General features: G+C 42.2%; 1 protein-coding gene and 1 pseudogene across 2 annotated transcripts in view; one reads left to right on the forward strand and one right to left on the reverse strand.

Moving 5' to 3' along the window:
- Window positions 1-5,070, reverse strand: part of LOC105552993 — a 14,400-nt pseudogene extending 9,330 nt beyond the window's left edge. Inside the window, exon 1 of the transcript XR_001008091.1 lies at window positions 4,679-5,070. The product of XR_001008091.1 is annotated as a keratin-associated protein 4-9-like (transcript). The remainder of the gene's footprint in view (window positions 1-4,678) is intronic.
- Window positions 5,071-11,083: 6,013 nt separating this feature from the next.
- Window positions 11,084-11,869, forward strand: LOC105552992 (keratin-associated protein 2-1). Its single transcript, XM_011998872.1, has one exon. It carries the CDS (start codon window positions 11,142-11,144, stop codon window positions 11,526-11,528), a length of 387 nt encoding a protein of 128 aa, XP_011854262.1. The 5' UTR covers window positions 11,084-11,141; the 3' UTR covers window positions 11,529-11,869.
- The last annotated feature ends 5,167 nt before the right edge of the window (window positions 11,870-17,036 follow it).

The following is a 17,036-nucleotide window of genomic DNA, read 5'->3' on the forward strand; positions in this document are numbered from 1 at the left end:
CTTCCTCTTTCTCTCTTTTCCTTCCTCCCTCCCTTCTTTCCTTCCTTCCTCCCTCCTTTCTTCCCTTCTACCTTCCTTCCCTTCTTCCTTTTCTTTCTCTTTCTCTTTCTTTCTTTTTCTCTCTCTTTCTTTCTTTTTCTTTCTTTCCTTCTTTCCTTCTTTCTCCCTTCCCTCCCCTTCCATTCCCTTTCCTTCCCTTCCCTTCCAGTCTTCTTTTTGCCTTTTGAGACAAGACTTTACTATGTTGCCTAGGCAGGCTTCAAATCCCTGGGCCCAAGGGACCCTCTCACCTCAGCCTCCCAAGTAACTGGGACTAGAGGCACAGGCCACCATTACACCTGACTCCTTATGTTTTCTTATCTGTCTTTCTAAAATTTTTCTTCATTAAGTGGTAGATCTCCTGAATTGATCCTCTGTGTTATTATATTTTCCTTAATGTCCATTTCTTTCGCTTCTTTTTATAATTTTTTTTTACCTATCTTCAAGACAGGAGAACAAATTCTTTGACTTCTTATTCTAATTTACCTTCCAAACATTTTACTGAACTTTTTTCTAATTTTTTCTATCACATTTTAATTCTCAAGATTTCACCCGACTTCTCTGACTGCTTCTGTTTCTTAGAATCTTGTTTTTATTTCAAAGATAGAATTTCTTCTCTCAGCTCTCTTGAGTATTTTATTTATAGTAGTTCTTGTTTTATAATTTTTTTAGTTCTATGCTGCTTCCTATAGTCTCTATTCCTGTCAAATTTGTTTTTCCCCTTTTTTCTTTTTGTTCTTTTTAAATTAGTGTGAATTGTCAGGCTGGAGACATTTCCCAAGTGTCTGCAGCATATAGTTGACATGGCACTAAAAAGCCAATTGAAAGTCCTACGTGGACAGCAGGGTTTGTTAATTTATCTCTTCACCTCTCCTCCCCTTCGTCCACCAAAAGGAAGTCAAGATTTATATGTTCTTTCTCTGGGCCCCTTTAGTTTCTTTAGAGGAGAATCTTCCAATATTCTGCTTGGAAGGCTTATGGTCATCAGAGTCCTGGATGATGAGCACAGGGCTCAGATTTTCACTGCATGGGTCTGTTTTCTGTTCTATTCTTGACTTTTGTTCACTCTAGTGTTCCCAAATCTAGAGTATCTCTTACTAAATCTTCTAGAAGATAACCTCTTGTTTCTCCTGGTTGGAAGTAGGGGAGGCCTAATGAGCAACTTTGTAGGGTGGGGTAGGGATCCAGGGGTCTAAGCAGCCCGCTGCCTACCCTACCTTCAGTATTATCTGGTGCCTCCAGGTTCTGAGCCGTTCTGAGCCTTTCTGAGCCTTCAAGGAAAACCAGCTTTACACTCTGTGGTACTCTCTCTGTATGCATTCACATTGTAGCTCCTTTTGTTATCTTTAGTTGACCACCATTGCTCTTTCCCCAAATTTGCTACCCTTTCTTATGTGCTATTATCTCCTGTCCTAAGAAAATAAGAAGAGGATTTCTGTTTTTTAACACCTTTTAAAAGTTGGTGTATCATGATGGATTCGAAGAGGATAAGAGGACATAAGTGTTTATTTTCTGACATGTTAAGGACCTACTATTACTAAACAGTTAAAATTAGACTTAGTATTTCACATATACACTCCCCCTTAACTATTCCTGAAGTAAACTAGTGCCCATGCTCCAGATGTTGGTAAGATTCTTTCTCTGTGTTTCCAAAGCATGTTAAATAATTCTGAAGTTTAATTTTATTTCTCAATATTTTATTCATGCCTAAACTGTATTGAAGGGCAAAAAACATTGTGGCATGCCTGTGGTCCTAGCTACTTGGGAGGCTGAGGTGGGAGGTTGGCTGCAGTCCAGGAGCTGCAGCTTGCAGTGAGCTGAAATGGTGCCACCACACTCCAGCTTAGGTGAGAGAACCAGATGCTATTATTTTGATCCACACAAACTATTGGTCATGTGTGAAGGCAGTGGAAAGATCTCCTCATAGATTCAAGGACTCAGGATATATAACTTTCCTTTTAAATTCCTTTAAGAAATATTCCCATTGACTGAAATATAAGTCAAAATAAAGAATTCCATTACAGTATAAATGCCATGCATAAAATATTGGTTTGGAGAGATGAAGCTGGTAAAATTTTAAAAGATTTTTAAAAAGATTCAAATATTCCAAAAGTGGTAGAGGATTAAAAACAGCAAAGAATACACAAGTGGTAGGCAAATAAAAAAAAATGGGGTAACAATACCTATACTTTCTGGTGATAAAGTGGGCATGGTGGTTCACACCTGTAATCCTAGCACTTTGGGAGACCAAGGTGGGTGGACTGCTTGAGCTCAGGAGTTCAAGACCAACCTGGGCAACATAGTAAGACCCTGTATCTGCAAACAATACAAAAATTAGCTAGACATGGTGGTGCATGCCTGTGGTCCTAGCTACTTGGGAGACTGAAGTAGCTGGGGGAGGTTGTCTTGAGCTCAGGAGTTGAAGTTTGCAGTGAGCTGACATGGTGCCACTGCACTCCAGCTTAGGTGACACAGCCAGACCCTGTCTAAAAAAAAAAAAGGAAAAAATTCAAAAATGAAGATAGCATATTTATAAATGTTTATGTGCCATAGAAGAGATCATAGAAATGAACAAAACAAATACAGTTTTGCAATATACAGATATGACAGAATAAGCATCATTACTAGTTTGAGACTCTGATAGACTTCTCAGGCCTAGGTACTTAAGGAATGCTGCAATGAGAAAGAGCTTGTATAGACCATTTATGGCCCTGGAATAAATTGAAAAGGGATGCCTGAGTCCAAAGATATGATTCTCACGTTGCATTACCATATCAATTTCTGAATATGTTGTTTGAGTTTTGTGCTGACTTTACCTTTTTATTTTCCTTTTCAACTAAAAGTTTTGCCTAGAGCTTTTGAGCCTACTGATATCATTTTGATTGATATCATTTTGAAATGGAAGGAAATGGCTTGAAAAGACACAGGAAATACAATATGAACTGAACTCCTGATGCAAAAGGGAATCTCAAAGTTATAAAGGAAACACAGGCAGCTGCGTGACTTGATCCAGGTCATGTGTAGTGAGCCCTAACCTTTGCATGTCTCATAGTTAGACCTGCATGCAAACTCTGCAGTTGGAGTTTTAATGGAGCATGAGTGGATGAATATCATTAATGGGTCAATGAAGCATCTCAAAAATAGAACTCAGCTGCATTTCCAACTTAGTTTCCATCACTTTCTTTCCCACAGTGACGTGTTTCGTCACTCATGCTCGTTGATTTTCCCACTGACTCTATGGCTGCAGCCTAAAAATCATCCCTCTTATTTTTCCATAGAACTCACCATGAATTAATCTTGACATGTCCCTCCTCCTTGAAAGGACTATAATTTTTTAAATGTCTTTCTAATAATACTACTCTTCTTAAAGATATATACATTTCGGCTGTGATCTGATTCTCCTTCACATAATCTTACATGTTTGAGACCGATGCATGTTACCCTGAATTTTCAGAATTGACACATTTTATTTCTATGAATCAATCCTTACGTATGTATTACTTTTCTCCAACAGAAGAGAGTCCTTTTTCTCACTAATGTTACCAACATACTCTCCCTGACATATGTATTTAAATTAAATCCATGATTAATTGAATTTATTGGGTGGAGAGGGAAAGGAAAGAAAAATAACTTTCAGTCTGGGCGTGGTGGCTCATGCCTGTAATACCAGCACCTTGGGAAGCCGAGGTGGGCGGATCACCTCAGGTCAGGAGTTCGAGACCACCCTGACGAACATGGAGAAACCTTGTCTCTACTAGAAATACAAAATTAGCCAGGCTTAGTGGTTCATGCCTGTAATCCCAGCTACTTGGGAGGCTGAGACAAGAGAATCACTTGAACCTAGGAGGCAGAGGTTGCCGTGAGCTGAGATCATGCCACTGCACTCCAGCCTGGGAAACAAGAGTGAAACCCCATCTCAAAAAAAAAAAAAAAAGGAAAAACCCATGATTTTATTGTGAGTTACTTGAGGGACGAGAAGTGGGTCTCATTCATTTTATGCAATTCCCAGAGCCCAATAGCTTGCTAATTGGTTCTTAATTTAATTACAGTAAAAATTGAGTTACTGTTTTGTCTCAAACTTGATGGCAGGTAAAGTGTGCAATCTGTTTTGGATAAAAAAATGAATTATTTGACATTTTCTCTAATACAGGCTTTGGCTGATACATATAGTATCATTTTTTATGTTATTGTCCATACAATAGAAACCCAAACAGTTTTCCAAATAAATAATCAATTGTAAGAAATACTGAAAGGTCACAAATGTTTTTGATACCAAGAGAGTATTTATTGAGCTATAGTTACTCTACCAGACGTAATTCATTGCAAAGTCCAGACCACACTCAGCAGTTGTAAGCTTAGAAGCCTGTTCCAATGAAATAGTGTGAGATATTCTGGTCTTCTGACTGTACACCAGGCATAGAAGTTGGAGGTTTTGTAAGATATTCATTTAAATTGTTGCTTTTAAAATGGTTGCTTGGTGAAATGAACAATTAGCTATATAAATGTAGTGGTGGATCAGAGCAAGGCCAGGTCCAGTGGAGAAGAGGAAGGAGAATGACTAGTACACTGACAACATGGTGGTTGAACCAGGGCTGGTGGTCAGGAATGAAGTTCAACAGCAAGAGGATTCACAGGAGACTGGGCCACAGCAGGTGGTCTGGCAGCAGACTGGATGACAGCAGCCGGACACACAGCAGCCAGGGTGGCAGCAGCTAGAAGTGCAGCAAAAGGGCGGCAGTAGGAGGACTGGCAGCACTGGGGATTATAACAGCTGGGCCTGGAGCAGCTGGACACACAGCAGCTGGGGCAGCAGTAGCTAGAAATGTGGCAGCTGGGGCAGCAGCAGGTGGGCTGGCAGCACAGGGACTGGCAGCACCGCGGCCTGCAGCACCTGGACACACAGCAGCTGGGATGGTAGTGAGTCGTTCTGCAGCAGGTGATCTGGCAGCAGCTGGGGCAGCAGCACGTCTGGCAGAGGCCTTGGCCACAGCTCTGTTCAGAGCAGACAGAACCACAACAGAAGCTGACCATGGTGTCAGACGAGAATTGCAGAAGACGAGCAGGAGGAGGCACTTCTTCCCATACAGTGTGTCTCCATGTGGTTCAGGGAAGTAGCCACCCTCATCAAGCAGCAAGATGAATGGTCTTTGACCCACCAAAGCTCCACCAGAAATACTGATATCCTCTCAAGTCACTAAGTCCTTGGTTTTTCCCGTCTTGTAAAAAAAACTTGGCTCTTTATGCTATACTTCACAGAGCCCTACTCCTGATTCATCTTCTTGAGAATACAAAGTCGCAGTTGTATTTGAATTTAGGCCATATTCTTATGGATGGAATTGCACCCAGCAAGGAGTTGATGAGAAGGTCATGGCCTTGGATACTTCTTGGCATCTTCCTAGAACACCTTAGGCAGTTTTATTTTTAATAAATATAGATTTCTAGGCAATACTCTTGGATATGCTGTGTCACTTGATTATTATCCTGAGTAGCTGGGATTACAGGCACCTGCCACCATGCCCAGCTAATTTTTGTATCTTTAGTAGAGACAGGGTTTCACTGTGTTAGCCAGGCTGGTGATGAACTCCTGACCTCAAATGATCCGCCCACCTCGGCCTCCCAAAGTGCTGGGATTACAGGCATGAGCCACCACGCCTGGCCCAAAATAGAATTTCTAATGAAATAGACATAATCTAATTTGATCTTCTAGAAGTCTTTTCCAAGCCTCACAACAAAGATTATTAAAATAATTGATTTTCTACTTTGGTAGATTAGATTATTCTTTATTAACGTTTACTCTCCCCCCTCCTCCCACACAACCCAGAAGTATCCTCTTCCACCCTGTGACTTGAACTTTGCCATGTGAGTTGCTTTGACCAATGAGATGTCAGAAGGCATGACCCAAAGACGCAAAATGTGAGCTTGTTCCCTTGGGCTTCCGCTCCCAGAGAAGGATTGCCCCCTAAAATACCAGACACTCCATTAAAATGGAATTCCAGACACACAACAAATAATTTTTAAATGTAAGTATGCCCATGCATAATCAGATATAATTGTAATAAAATTATTTGTTGTTTATCTGAAATTGAAATGTAACTGGGGAACCTGTATTTTTATTTGCTAACTATGACAACTCTAATTCAAAAGAAAGTCCCAAACCAACCTGTGGCCAGAAGCCAAGGCCAGCCTTAATCAATCAAACCCCAACTAACTGACAGATATATAACCAATAAATAAATACTTGTTACAATAAGCTATGAGAGTTTGTGCTTGCTTGCTATGCAGCAATAGCTGTCTAATTCAACCATGGTAGCAATGTGAAATCAGCTTAATACACCAATCAATACACAAGGATGAACAGATGGCTTTCTACAAAGAAAATAAAAATAGAAAAGTGGCCAAGTATTTGTGACAGGGTTGGTTTTATTGTAAATTTTGATAAATTTTCTGGAGGAGATAGTAAATCTTTAGCTGTATCAATAAAATGAGGATTAATGGATAGTGCAAAGTGAGCCTATTCATGTTAAATCTAAGGAGAATCTCATTTTCATAAGCCTATTTGTGAAAACACAGCTTTCAGGTTGACATGCTTGGATTTGTTATCTAAGAGCCTACAGTTCAATGCTGTTCTAGTCAGGCTATGGCGGAAGCTCCAGCTGGAACAGTGCTTCACTAAGGAGCCTCAGGCTCAGCCCACTGCCCTCCCACAGAGGAATGGCAGGTACCAGCCCCTTTATACTAGGATGAAGGCCGAGGTCCCAGAATTCCAAGGACCTTTGCCCCTATCTGATGGTTTCCACTATGCTTTGACTTGTGTAGACACCTGCATGGGGCTACTGTAGGCATATCCCAGCAAGTATGTCACCCAGACAACCACTGTAAGAAGACTGGAGTTATGTGTGGCCTGTGGCATCCCCACTGATATCAGCAGTGTCCAGGGCTCTCACTTTACCGTATACAAAGTGCAGGAATCGGTGGAGGCCCTGGATATCCATTGTACCCACCTGCCGTACAACCCTATAGCAGCAGGGCTGATTGAATGGATGAAACAACCGTTGAAGAAACAACTCTGGCAGGAGACGCCCTCTCTGGTTCTGTGGACACACTGCTTACCAGCACCCATCTGAGCCCTGAATGAAACTACCCAAATTAGACGTGTCACTTTGCAAAATCACAAGCCCTGGACACTTAGTGTGGATCTTGTGCATTAATTAAAACTGTGTATATATATATATATATCCCTGATTACTCTCACAATGTAACCCAGGCCATGCAGGCCCAAGACACCCTTGAATTAACGTGTGTGTTCTCATCTCCCCAGTGCACACACTCTTCTGGCTCAAGGACTGATACCACCGTCATGATCCAGCTTGACAGTATAAGGGATTGTCCCCTACTCCTTTGCCTCAACCTGGAACTCAACCTGGGTCTATGCCCTTGCCATAGAACCTACCCACTGGAAAGCACATCATTACACGGGCCCGGAAATCACAAACCAGCCCCAGAGGGTACAGTTTTTTCACTCCATGGTGCTAGGGCATAGAACATGACATATAGATCACACCTATTTTACAACCTATTCCTCCTTGTACTTCTAAATAATCAATCCTGGTCCCCAATTGTGCAAGGGGTGATCATCCTCTCATTATGGGATATTACAATATCCCCACTGTCTCACTCTGGCTGCAACACGTTGCAGAAATGGTCAATCCATGTGGTATTGCAAACCAGGCACAGGCTGCTGTTGGGGGTGGTGCTGTCTCAGAGCAACACAACTTCCTGTCTTGTTAGATTTAGATGGCCTAACTTGCCCTTTCTTTTCTTTTTTTTTTCTTTTTTTTTTTTTTTTTTCTGGAGACAGAATTTCGCTCTTGTTGCCCAGGCTAGAGTGCAGTGGCACGATCTCGGCTCACTGCAATCTCCGTCTCCTGGGTTCAAGTGATTCTCCTACCTCAGCCTCCCAAGTAGCTGGGATTACAGGCATGTGCCACTACGCCCAGCTAATTTTTTGTATTTTTAGTAGAGTTGGGGTTTCACCATGTTGGTCAGCTGGCCTCAAACTCCAGACCTCAGGTGTTCCACCCACCTTGGCCTCCAAAATTGTTGGGATTACAGGCATGAGCCACCATGCCCGGCTGACTTGCCCTTTCTTCTACCCACTAGGTATCTCACCTGCCGCCCATAGGTGGTTTACCTGTTCACCAACTGGGTGCAAATGGTGACCTTTCTCCAAAACAAAATGGACAGTTGCTTCTGCAGAGAGCTGCCCTTCTCCTCCAGCATCAGCCTGCCATGGTGCATCCAAGCAGCTAACCTCAGTATCTGGAGCCACTTCTATACTTGGTATAAAGACCCCCACCCATTTCCCTTTCGCAGTGAAAGCACTTCATGTGATAAGTTTCCCACCATCAGAGATGAGACAACATATTTTCCACCTAGCATAGGAGCAGGTTAATGTCACCCCCACTGTGGGATATTCTGTAGACGATGGGCCAGGGTGGACAACAGCAGTACAGATACAGCTTGTGGGCTGTGCAACCACATGTATTAAAAGGCATGATAATAGCATGCCACAAGCTAAAATCGGTGATATGGGATGGCTACCCCCACAGTGTAATGTAATCTATTTCTTCAGGTGATAGACATGGAATGTGACGGCAATGTAACCAATCTCTTCAGGTAACCAGTGATACGTGACTGCGATGACAGAGTGACTCTCCACGTGGGGGCCTACCACGCCCCTTAGGATGGCCGTGGGTATATGGCATCCACGGTTGTCCTTACTTACCCTATAATTGGACTGGTAGATGCACCCGGGGACATCCTCATTTGTTGGGACACATCATGCCCAGTTTACACACCATTCTTCCTAACTGGGAAATTGTAAAAGCCAGGCACTACTGGAAGCATGCATCCTTGTAGTTTTACCTGTTGGCCACTTTTGCCACTCCCCACCCCTGCCCACCACCCAAGTGGGCCCTGGCTAAACATAGGGCTGCAGTCTTTAATGATACCTATCATGATATTACTCTTCTCACTGAAGAAACTGCCCAAATTAGGTGCGTTACTTTGCAAAATTGCATGGCCCAGGACATCTTAACCACCTACCAGGGCAGAACCTGTGTATTAATTAAAACTGAATTTTGTGTATATATCCCTGATTACTCTCACAATGTAACACAGGCCATGCGGGCCCTAGATATACATATTTCTGCTATAGAATCACTATCTTATGACCCTGTAACCACATGGTTTAATCAACTCCTGAGCACTTGGAAAAACTTTATATACAGTATGATTGCTATTACATTCATTCTTCTTTTTTGTTGCAGTAGTTTGTATTGCTGCTGAAACATCTGGTTGCAAGGCTCCTCTGCAAACCCTGGCCCCAGGGAAATCTCAGAAGAATGGTGTGATTAGAATGTAAGGGCTATTCAAGCATGCTGGGGTAGAGGGTATGGCAGACACACCTGGCAGCAATAACTTAACTTAAGCATACTCTGAGAATGACCCTACAATCAAAGAAGAATGTATGCTTGGAGTTCTGAGCTAAGGATCTGGGAGGGGCCAACCTGGAGATCCACTCCTTATCTATGAAGGACGTTTGAATCCCTACCTCATCCGTTAGAACACAGGTCATACTGGGGATTGAGGCCCTTTGTTTTGGATTAAATGGAGGTTGTTAGGTGGAGGGTTCTAAGTGAAAATACGATGTGAACGGCATGCTTTTTACAAATGGTAGCAGTTCTCCTGTCCAGACACCACCACTGGACCACCCTTGTATGTAAGTTCCCCTAACAAACCCCGCGTCATGTTAGCTGTCTCCAGGTCCCTTCTCTAGCCTCTCGGACACATTGTCATCCTTATTGGAGTCAATGGGGGCCCAGGATGACAATCTGTCATCTGAGCAAAACATTTCCCTAATTCTCTTCCAGTACCACTTCTAACTTTACTGCTGAAAGGAAAGTTCATTACTTATTTTTTTAAATCTGTGTTTAATATGTATAAATGTAAGAGGTTCAAATGCAGCATTGTTACATGGATATATTGCATAGTGGCTTGAAGTCTGGGCTTCTAATTTAATATATGTTTTCTTTCCTGTCTAAAGACCATGGTTTACTGAACCCAGTGAGCATAAAACTCATAGTAGAGGCTACTCACTCAAGATTGAGGAGACCTGGACTTCAGACCTCATATAGTGACGTCGTTGTGTGACCTTGGTACACTCTCAGGACCTCAGCTGTAGAGTGAGGGCATAGGCCTACATATTCTCCACAGTCCCTTCCCAGACTCTACAGATGCAATGACTAATTCCAAATAAATTACAAAGATAATAATTGCAATGGATCCTTGAAGACGGTTTTACAGTCAAGGTAGAAGTTGAGTTTGGATTGGAAGGATGAGGAGGGCATTCCAGGTGAATGATGACACATCAAAACCAAGGCAGGAAAGCCCAGGTCCTAGTCAGGGGAGAGTGACCACACCAGTGGGCAGGGATCCGCATTTCGTGTGGTCCCTGCTGACATGAAAAACCACAAGCCTGTCTTTAAGTGAGTCATGGAAGGAGCTATCTGTGAAGCAGATGACTACTGGTCTGCACTAGGATGATGCTATTAACCTGCTACCATCATGCCCATGTGCATTAATAAGGCAAGTCACTGCTTGGGTGCTGGTGATGGGAGCCTTTGAAGACAAGGAATAACATGCTAATTTTAGCGCCAAAGGGCAGAGCGATTAGACACTAAATAGTTTAGAAAACACATTCTTTTCTCTCTTATGGGTTAGGAATATTTCAAAGGAAAATTAATCAGAAGTGAATCCAATGTCTAAATTTGGTAAGGATAAACAACACAAGAAAATGAGTGAATATTTGTGGTGTATGTACATGAATATGTTATGAGGTGAAGAGTGACCAAAATACCATTAGTCAATGCTAAATCTTCATTTAATTGGCCAGAAGATGCACAAGAAAATGATCATGTGTCGAGGGGTCATCAACACCAGGCCAGGGTATATAAAGGGCCCAGAGCGGGAGGAGGATATTCACACCTGAGAACATCCAGCTCCTCTCAACAGCCCACCCCACACCAGCCTCAGACACCACCATGACCGGCTCCTGCTGCGGCTCCACCTTCTCTTCCCTGAGCTACGGGGGAGGCTGCTGCCAGCCCTGCTGCTACCGCGACCCCTGCTGTTGCCGCCCCGTGACCTACCAGACCACCGTGTGCCGCCCCGTGACCTGCGTGCCCCGCTGCACGCGTCCCATCTGCGAGCCCTGCCGCCGCCCGGTGTGCTGCGACCCCTGCTCCCTGCAGGAAGGCTGCTGCCGCCCCATCACCTGCTGCCCCACGTCGTGCACGGCTGTGGTCTGCAGGCCTTGCTGCTGGGCCACCACCTGCTGCCAGCCTGTGTCTGTGCAGTCCCCGTGCTGCCGGCCCCCCTGCGGCCAGCCGACGCCTTGCAGCACCACCTGCAGGACCTTCTCCTGCTGAGACCCCACTGCCCCCACAGAGCAATACACTGAAGCCTAAACGTCTATTTGGTGTTTTCAAAAGTCAAAAGAAAAATAGATATTTTTTCACCAGGTGACAATAGTGATTTTTACCATCTGGATACAGCCTGGTATAAGCAGATGTCCACTACCACCCTCACCCACCTTTTCAGGTGTCCACATCAACCTTAGTCATTATGGATAGTAAATTGACCTTTAAGAATCCCTGGGGTGGACTTTGCAAACACATTCTACAATCTGATGGTTTTACTGCTCAAACTGTCACCATCATCTTTTGCAATGTGTTGCTCACTGTTGTCAATAAACTAATTTTTCCTGGCATAGCAAACTGCCCTGCTCCCTGATTTATTTGTTAGTGCATGTTTATTAGTGCACACAGATAAGCAAGATTTTGGAACCTGCACCAGGGAACCAAAGCTCAACCTAAGCAAAACTTTATCCATGGAAATCTCATCCATTCAGTCATTCAAGAATTGTTTATCAAGGGACCTCCAATTGACAGGTGCAGCCTGATTAGTGATGAACAAGCTACATGCCTTGCATCCAAAGAGCTTATGGGCTAATGGAATAGACAAAAGGAAATGCAATGTTCATGAAGAGGGTAAAAGTGGGAATAGCATATGCCAAGCCCAGAATGACCACTGGCAGTAAACCTGACCAGCACAGTGCATCTCATCTTCTTAGCATAGTTCCTAGAGTAGCGTTTTTCAAAGTGTGGCCCATGCATCATACACACTAAAATCTCTTGCAATTTAAAATGCACATTCTTGGGCCCCAAACCAAACCTAATGAATCAAAATATCTGGGAATGGGGCCCAAGACTGTTTATTTTCTGTCACTTCCATGTAATTCCTTAGAATTTCAGGACCATTATTTCAGAGGAAGACCAGGATTTGAGCTCCTTGAGATCTCAACAAGCATGGCCTGGTAGCCTTCCAAGAATAGTCACTGGAACAAGCCACAATGAAGACAACCACAGTTAAGAAAAAAGGGTAATATAGTAATAAGTCTGAAATAGCACCTGGTAAACTGTAATCAGAAGAATCAATTTGGCAGAGAAATGAATGTGCAAAAAGTGTCTTGAGCTTGTCATAGGTGGAATAAAATGACAACAATGACAAAAAAGAGAGACAAAAAGGAAGAGATAAGGGATTAAATAAAAGTGAAGAGGGGAGGCAAGGCAATGAATAGGAAGAAAAGCGAAGAGGAAGATGATGGAGATGATGAGGAAGACAGAAGAGGAAAAGAGAGAGGCACTAGGATTCCCGGTACAAGTATTTGAAGATGTTACAGGAGAGCTAGACTAGTCCTTAGATTACCCATGTGGCTAGGAAGCGTGTGCACATCAGGCAGTCTGCTGCCTGTCCTTTGCCCATCTCTACAGATCCATGTCTCACTGCTCCCCACTAAGATTCACTTCAAGCAACACTGACCTTATAGTTATTAAACATTTGCAGTTCCAAATGTTTTGCTTTTCCTCATGTTCTTTCACTTATCTGTTCTTTCACACACTCTTTCTCTTCACCTTCATCACCTACTTAACTCTGAGTCATTTCCAAGATTCAATTCAGTCTTCTCCAGTAGTCCTATCCCAAACCCTGTATCACACAAACACATGTGCAAATGCATACACACCTGTGCGCTTGCATACATATGCATGAGTGCACACGTGCACACACACACACAGGTTAGGAGTTCTCAGCAAGTTCCAATAGCTTACCTCCCTCCCCATAAGGCATTGTATTGAGATTATATGTTTTTTTTGGCCTCCAAGGAGGGGATCATAGTTTATTTTGGCTGCCAATACTGAGCTCAACATTTAATACATAACTAGTATTTAATTTCTGCTTGTTTAGTTATCAAAATAAATTAAAAGGAAATTGTCTTTACCACAAGAATTTTAAAAGGTAGGTATTTATTTAAAGCAAAAATTTCGGCATTGGTGTAACTTAACCTCTCTGACTCTAGTTATCCCGTCCGCAAAACGGGAAAAGCAACATTTACCAACGTTGATTATTGGGAAAGTTAAATAACTTTTATAACTTTTTATGACTGCAAGATGCCCTGGCACATAGTTAAATGCCCAATACCATTCATTTATATTCCTGTGGTGCATTTGGACATGATTGTATTGAACAGGCTCAAAAGACGTGCTATCTACTACATACCAAATCATTGAGAATGGGAACAAATTCGGGGGAAGGCTTTACTAATCACACTTAAATTGTAATTTTTTTTTCAGGATAGTCCACTTCTACTGGCAGCAATAGATTTTCTAATAAATATAATGAAGAAGGCAAAAAAAAAAAAAAAACCCACAACAACTTGGCATCAGATTAAGGCTGTCTCAGAATGAAAATGATCTTTAAAAATTCATTCTACAAGTCCACAGGAATGAGTCCGAGATTATAGGATTTATGAATAGGAGTGCAGCATCGGAAAAAAGAAGGACTGAGCAAAATGTAAGTATCTGATGGTTAGACTCTTTCTTTCACATTGAACCATCCAAGGGAATTAAACAACTCAAAGCTGTAATAGACCCCAAAAGATTACTTTGCCTTCCCTGACTTTAGGCAGATGAATATCTAAAAAACTCAGATGAATTTTTTAAAAAAATTCTAGCAACAAATTCCACCAGTCCCCGATCATTTAGTTTTTCTATCTCTCCCAACTAAACTATTTTCTCTTTTCTAATTATATCTAATTAATTATACTCCTCTCTCTGTCTTCCACATTTGCATGGATTTTATGATAAGCCAGCCTCTGAAGAACACCAGGCACTGAAGACTCTGCCCATTTTACAGATGAGGAAACCTGGCTAAGGTAAGTCATTTACAATTGCAAAGAGATGGAGAAAGGATTGGAATCCTTCTTTATCTTCTCCATTCTCCTCCTGCCCTTTGCCCATCAATCTTCCCCATCCCATCTCTGACTCTTACGATTGGAGGATATTTTTAAGATTATTTCTGAGAACAAAGTCCTTAAGGAATGTATATTCTAATTTCAGAATTTTAATAAATTTCCTAACATCTAGTGGCTCCCAGACTAGTTCCTAACAAAATACAATTCATAAAACTATTAAGAAGAGGGCGTGGCCCACCATCACAAAGGGGCACCAACACTACATTCTTTATCTATCCAACTACAAAAATCTCACAAGTTATTTTCACTGTGCTTAAGATTTACTTGTTTCCATCCTGGTGATTATGCACTTGAAGTATGTGTGTAACTTGAATAATATGACTAAAAAGTCCATGTGGTAAAGACCAGGGACACACCTCTTGTCCAACAGCTTAGGACTATCAACATGCTATAGCAAGGGAGACCACATGGCTGAGGACCACAGGGCATCCTCCCAAACAAAGTAGAGAAATGTTATTATAAAATGTTGAGGAATGGTGGGGTAAAATTACATGACATAGTGTTTTCATAAGCTCAGGGAAAAACAGGGCTGTGTTTAAAAAATAATTAACACCAGATGTGGTCTGTGAAACAGACTTATGGTCCTCCTTTGCTGGAAGCTGTATAGTTAAGACAAATGGGGAATGTTGTGTCTGAAAGTCAATTGTCTGAAATTCTGCACCTGGTTTGGGTACTGAGGTTGTTTCTCTGTCCAAATGACTTAGATCCTGTCCAGGCAAGAGTGGAATGTTTGCTTCTTACTGATATGGATGAAGAGCAAGGTTTCTGACAGCCTATAATTTTAGAAAAAAGTATTTCTTCGTACTGCGTTCTTTTGTTAACAAAAGCAGTGGATTTATAGACATATTTCTTTTTAGTTTGGCATCTCTGTATACATTCCGAAACAAAGAACAGTATGCTATACCATGTATCAAGTGAGTACTTATTTTATTTCACTAAGGAGAATAAAAATTTTTAATAACAACTGCTACATGTTGTCTATTTTGAGTGACTCCAAGTTGGAAAAAGACTAGGAGACATCACCAGTGTTTCTACTCCACAGAAGACCTGTGGTATTGTTAAAGATTTGCCACTCTTTGATCCGTACGACTTTGGAGGAATTCATTTTGTAAATCTGGTCTTCCAAAAACTGTGATGGACTATGATGGATCATAGACTCAAAGGCCTTCAAAGATCAGGGATATGGTAGACCAAAGGTGTATTTTTAAAAAGAGCAAACAAAACAAAACACACCTCAGAGGTAAATTTGCGCTGAAGACCACCAGCATTCCTTGGACAATGTTATCTTTAATCTACCTTCCATTCTGTATTCCTATTCGTCTTCACTATGGCTGGAAAAGACAAAGCTATTTTATTGGTCACCAGCTCAACTAATTCCCCTTGTCTTTTTCATAATGCCACCTTACCACCTCATAAGCAAACAAAACCCTCAGCCAACAAACTAAAGCAGCTGTGACAGAAAGATAACTGATTCCTTTGTAGATATTGTCCATAGATTTTGAAGTATGTAATACAAAGTGCATATGTCAAAGCAAGAAAGCAAGAAATAGCCAATTTCAATTTTATTTCTAAGACAATAATCATGGAAGGGCATTCAGAAAGGCACAGAATGAATTAAATCCCCACTTACTTTGACTTTATTGTTTCCAGAAAAGTTCTTTCCCTTTAATTGCTTGATTTATCTTTGTCTTGCCTTACTAAAATTTGTGACTGCTATGTGATAGGAAACTATTTGAGAGTTATTTTTCTTTCCTTTCCCTCTCCACCCCCAAATAGTGCAGCATCATCTACATAGTGTCTCCTAAGTGTTAATGAGTTATAAACCAACTCAGATTACTAAAATAAAATCAGTCTAGCAGCTTTGGTGATGATTTTCTTACAAACGAGGTTAGGCATTGTGTCATCAAATACTGGGCCATGCTTTCCATAGCAGAATCAATACACATCCGCTCTTATGAACCATTTTGGCTTTTTAGAAATTCTTACTTGATCTCAATGCCAATCAGAAACCTGGCCTGTGACTCATGAACTTTCCAGTCTTATGCTTAAGTCACCGATGGCAGCAAACAAGAGGAAAGTGTGATGGTGGCAACACTGGATTCTTCAAACTTGCATCTTCTCACATGGCATGACCTGGAAGCTGACAGATGAGCAATTGTTCTGATGATATACATCACCAGGTATTCAGTTCAAGGGAAAAAGCAGACAGGTAGAAAACAAAGCATCCTTTAGTGATTTAGGGATCGCTGCCTCAGCAGTTAAATCCAGAGTTCTCATTTCAACGGGCAGCTACAACTCCAGGAAATGACCTCACGTCTTGGGGGTCATTAGCTCCCAGCCAGGGCATATAAAGGGCCCAGAGGGGCACGAGGACATTCACACCCGAGAATACCCAGCTCCTCTCAACAGCCCACCCCACACCAGCCTCAGACACCACCATGACCGGCTCCTGCTGCGGCTCCACCTTCTCCTCCCTGAGCTACGGGGGAGGCTGCTGCCAGCCCTGCTGCTACCGCGACCCCTGCTGCTGCCGCCCCGTGACCTACCAGACCACCGTGTGCCGCCC

This window comes from Mandrillus leucophaeus, unplaced genomic scaffold (assembly GCF_000951045.1).
Source record: "Mandrillus leucophaeus isolate KB7577 unplaced genomic scaffold, Mleu.le_1.0 Scaffold58, whole genome shotgun sequence".
Classification (NCBI taxonomy): domain Eukaryota; kingdom Metazoa; phylum Chordata; class Mammalia; order Primates; family Cercopithecidae; genus Mandrillus; species Mandrillus leucophaeus.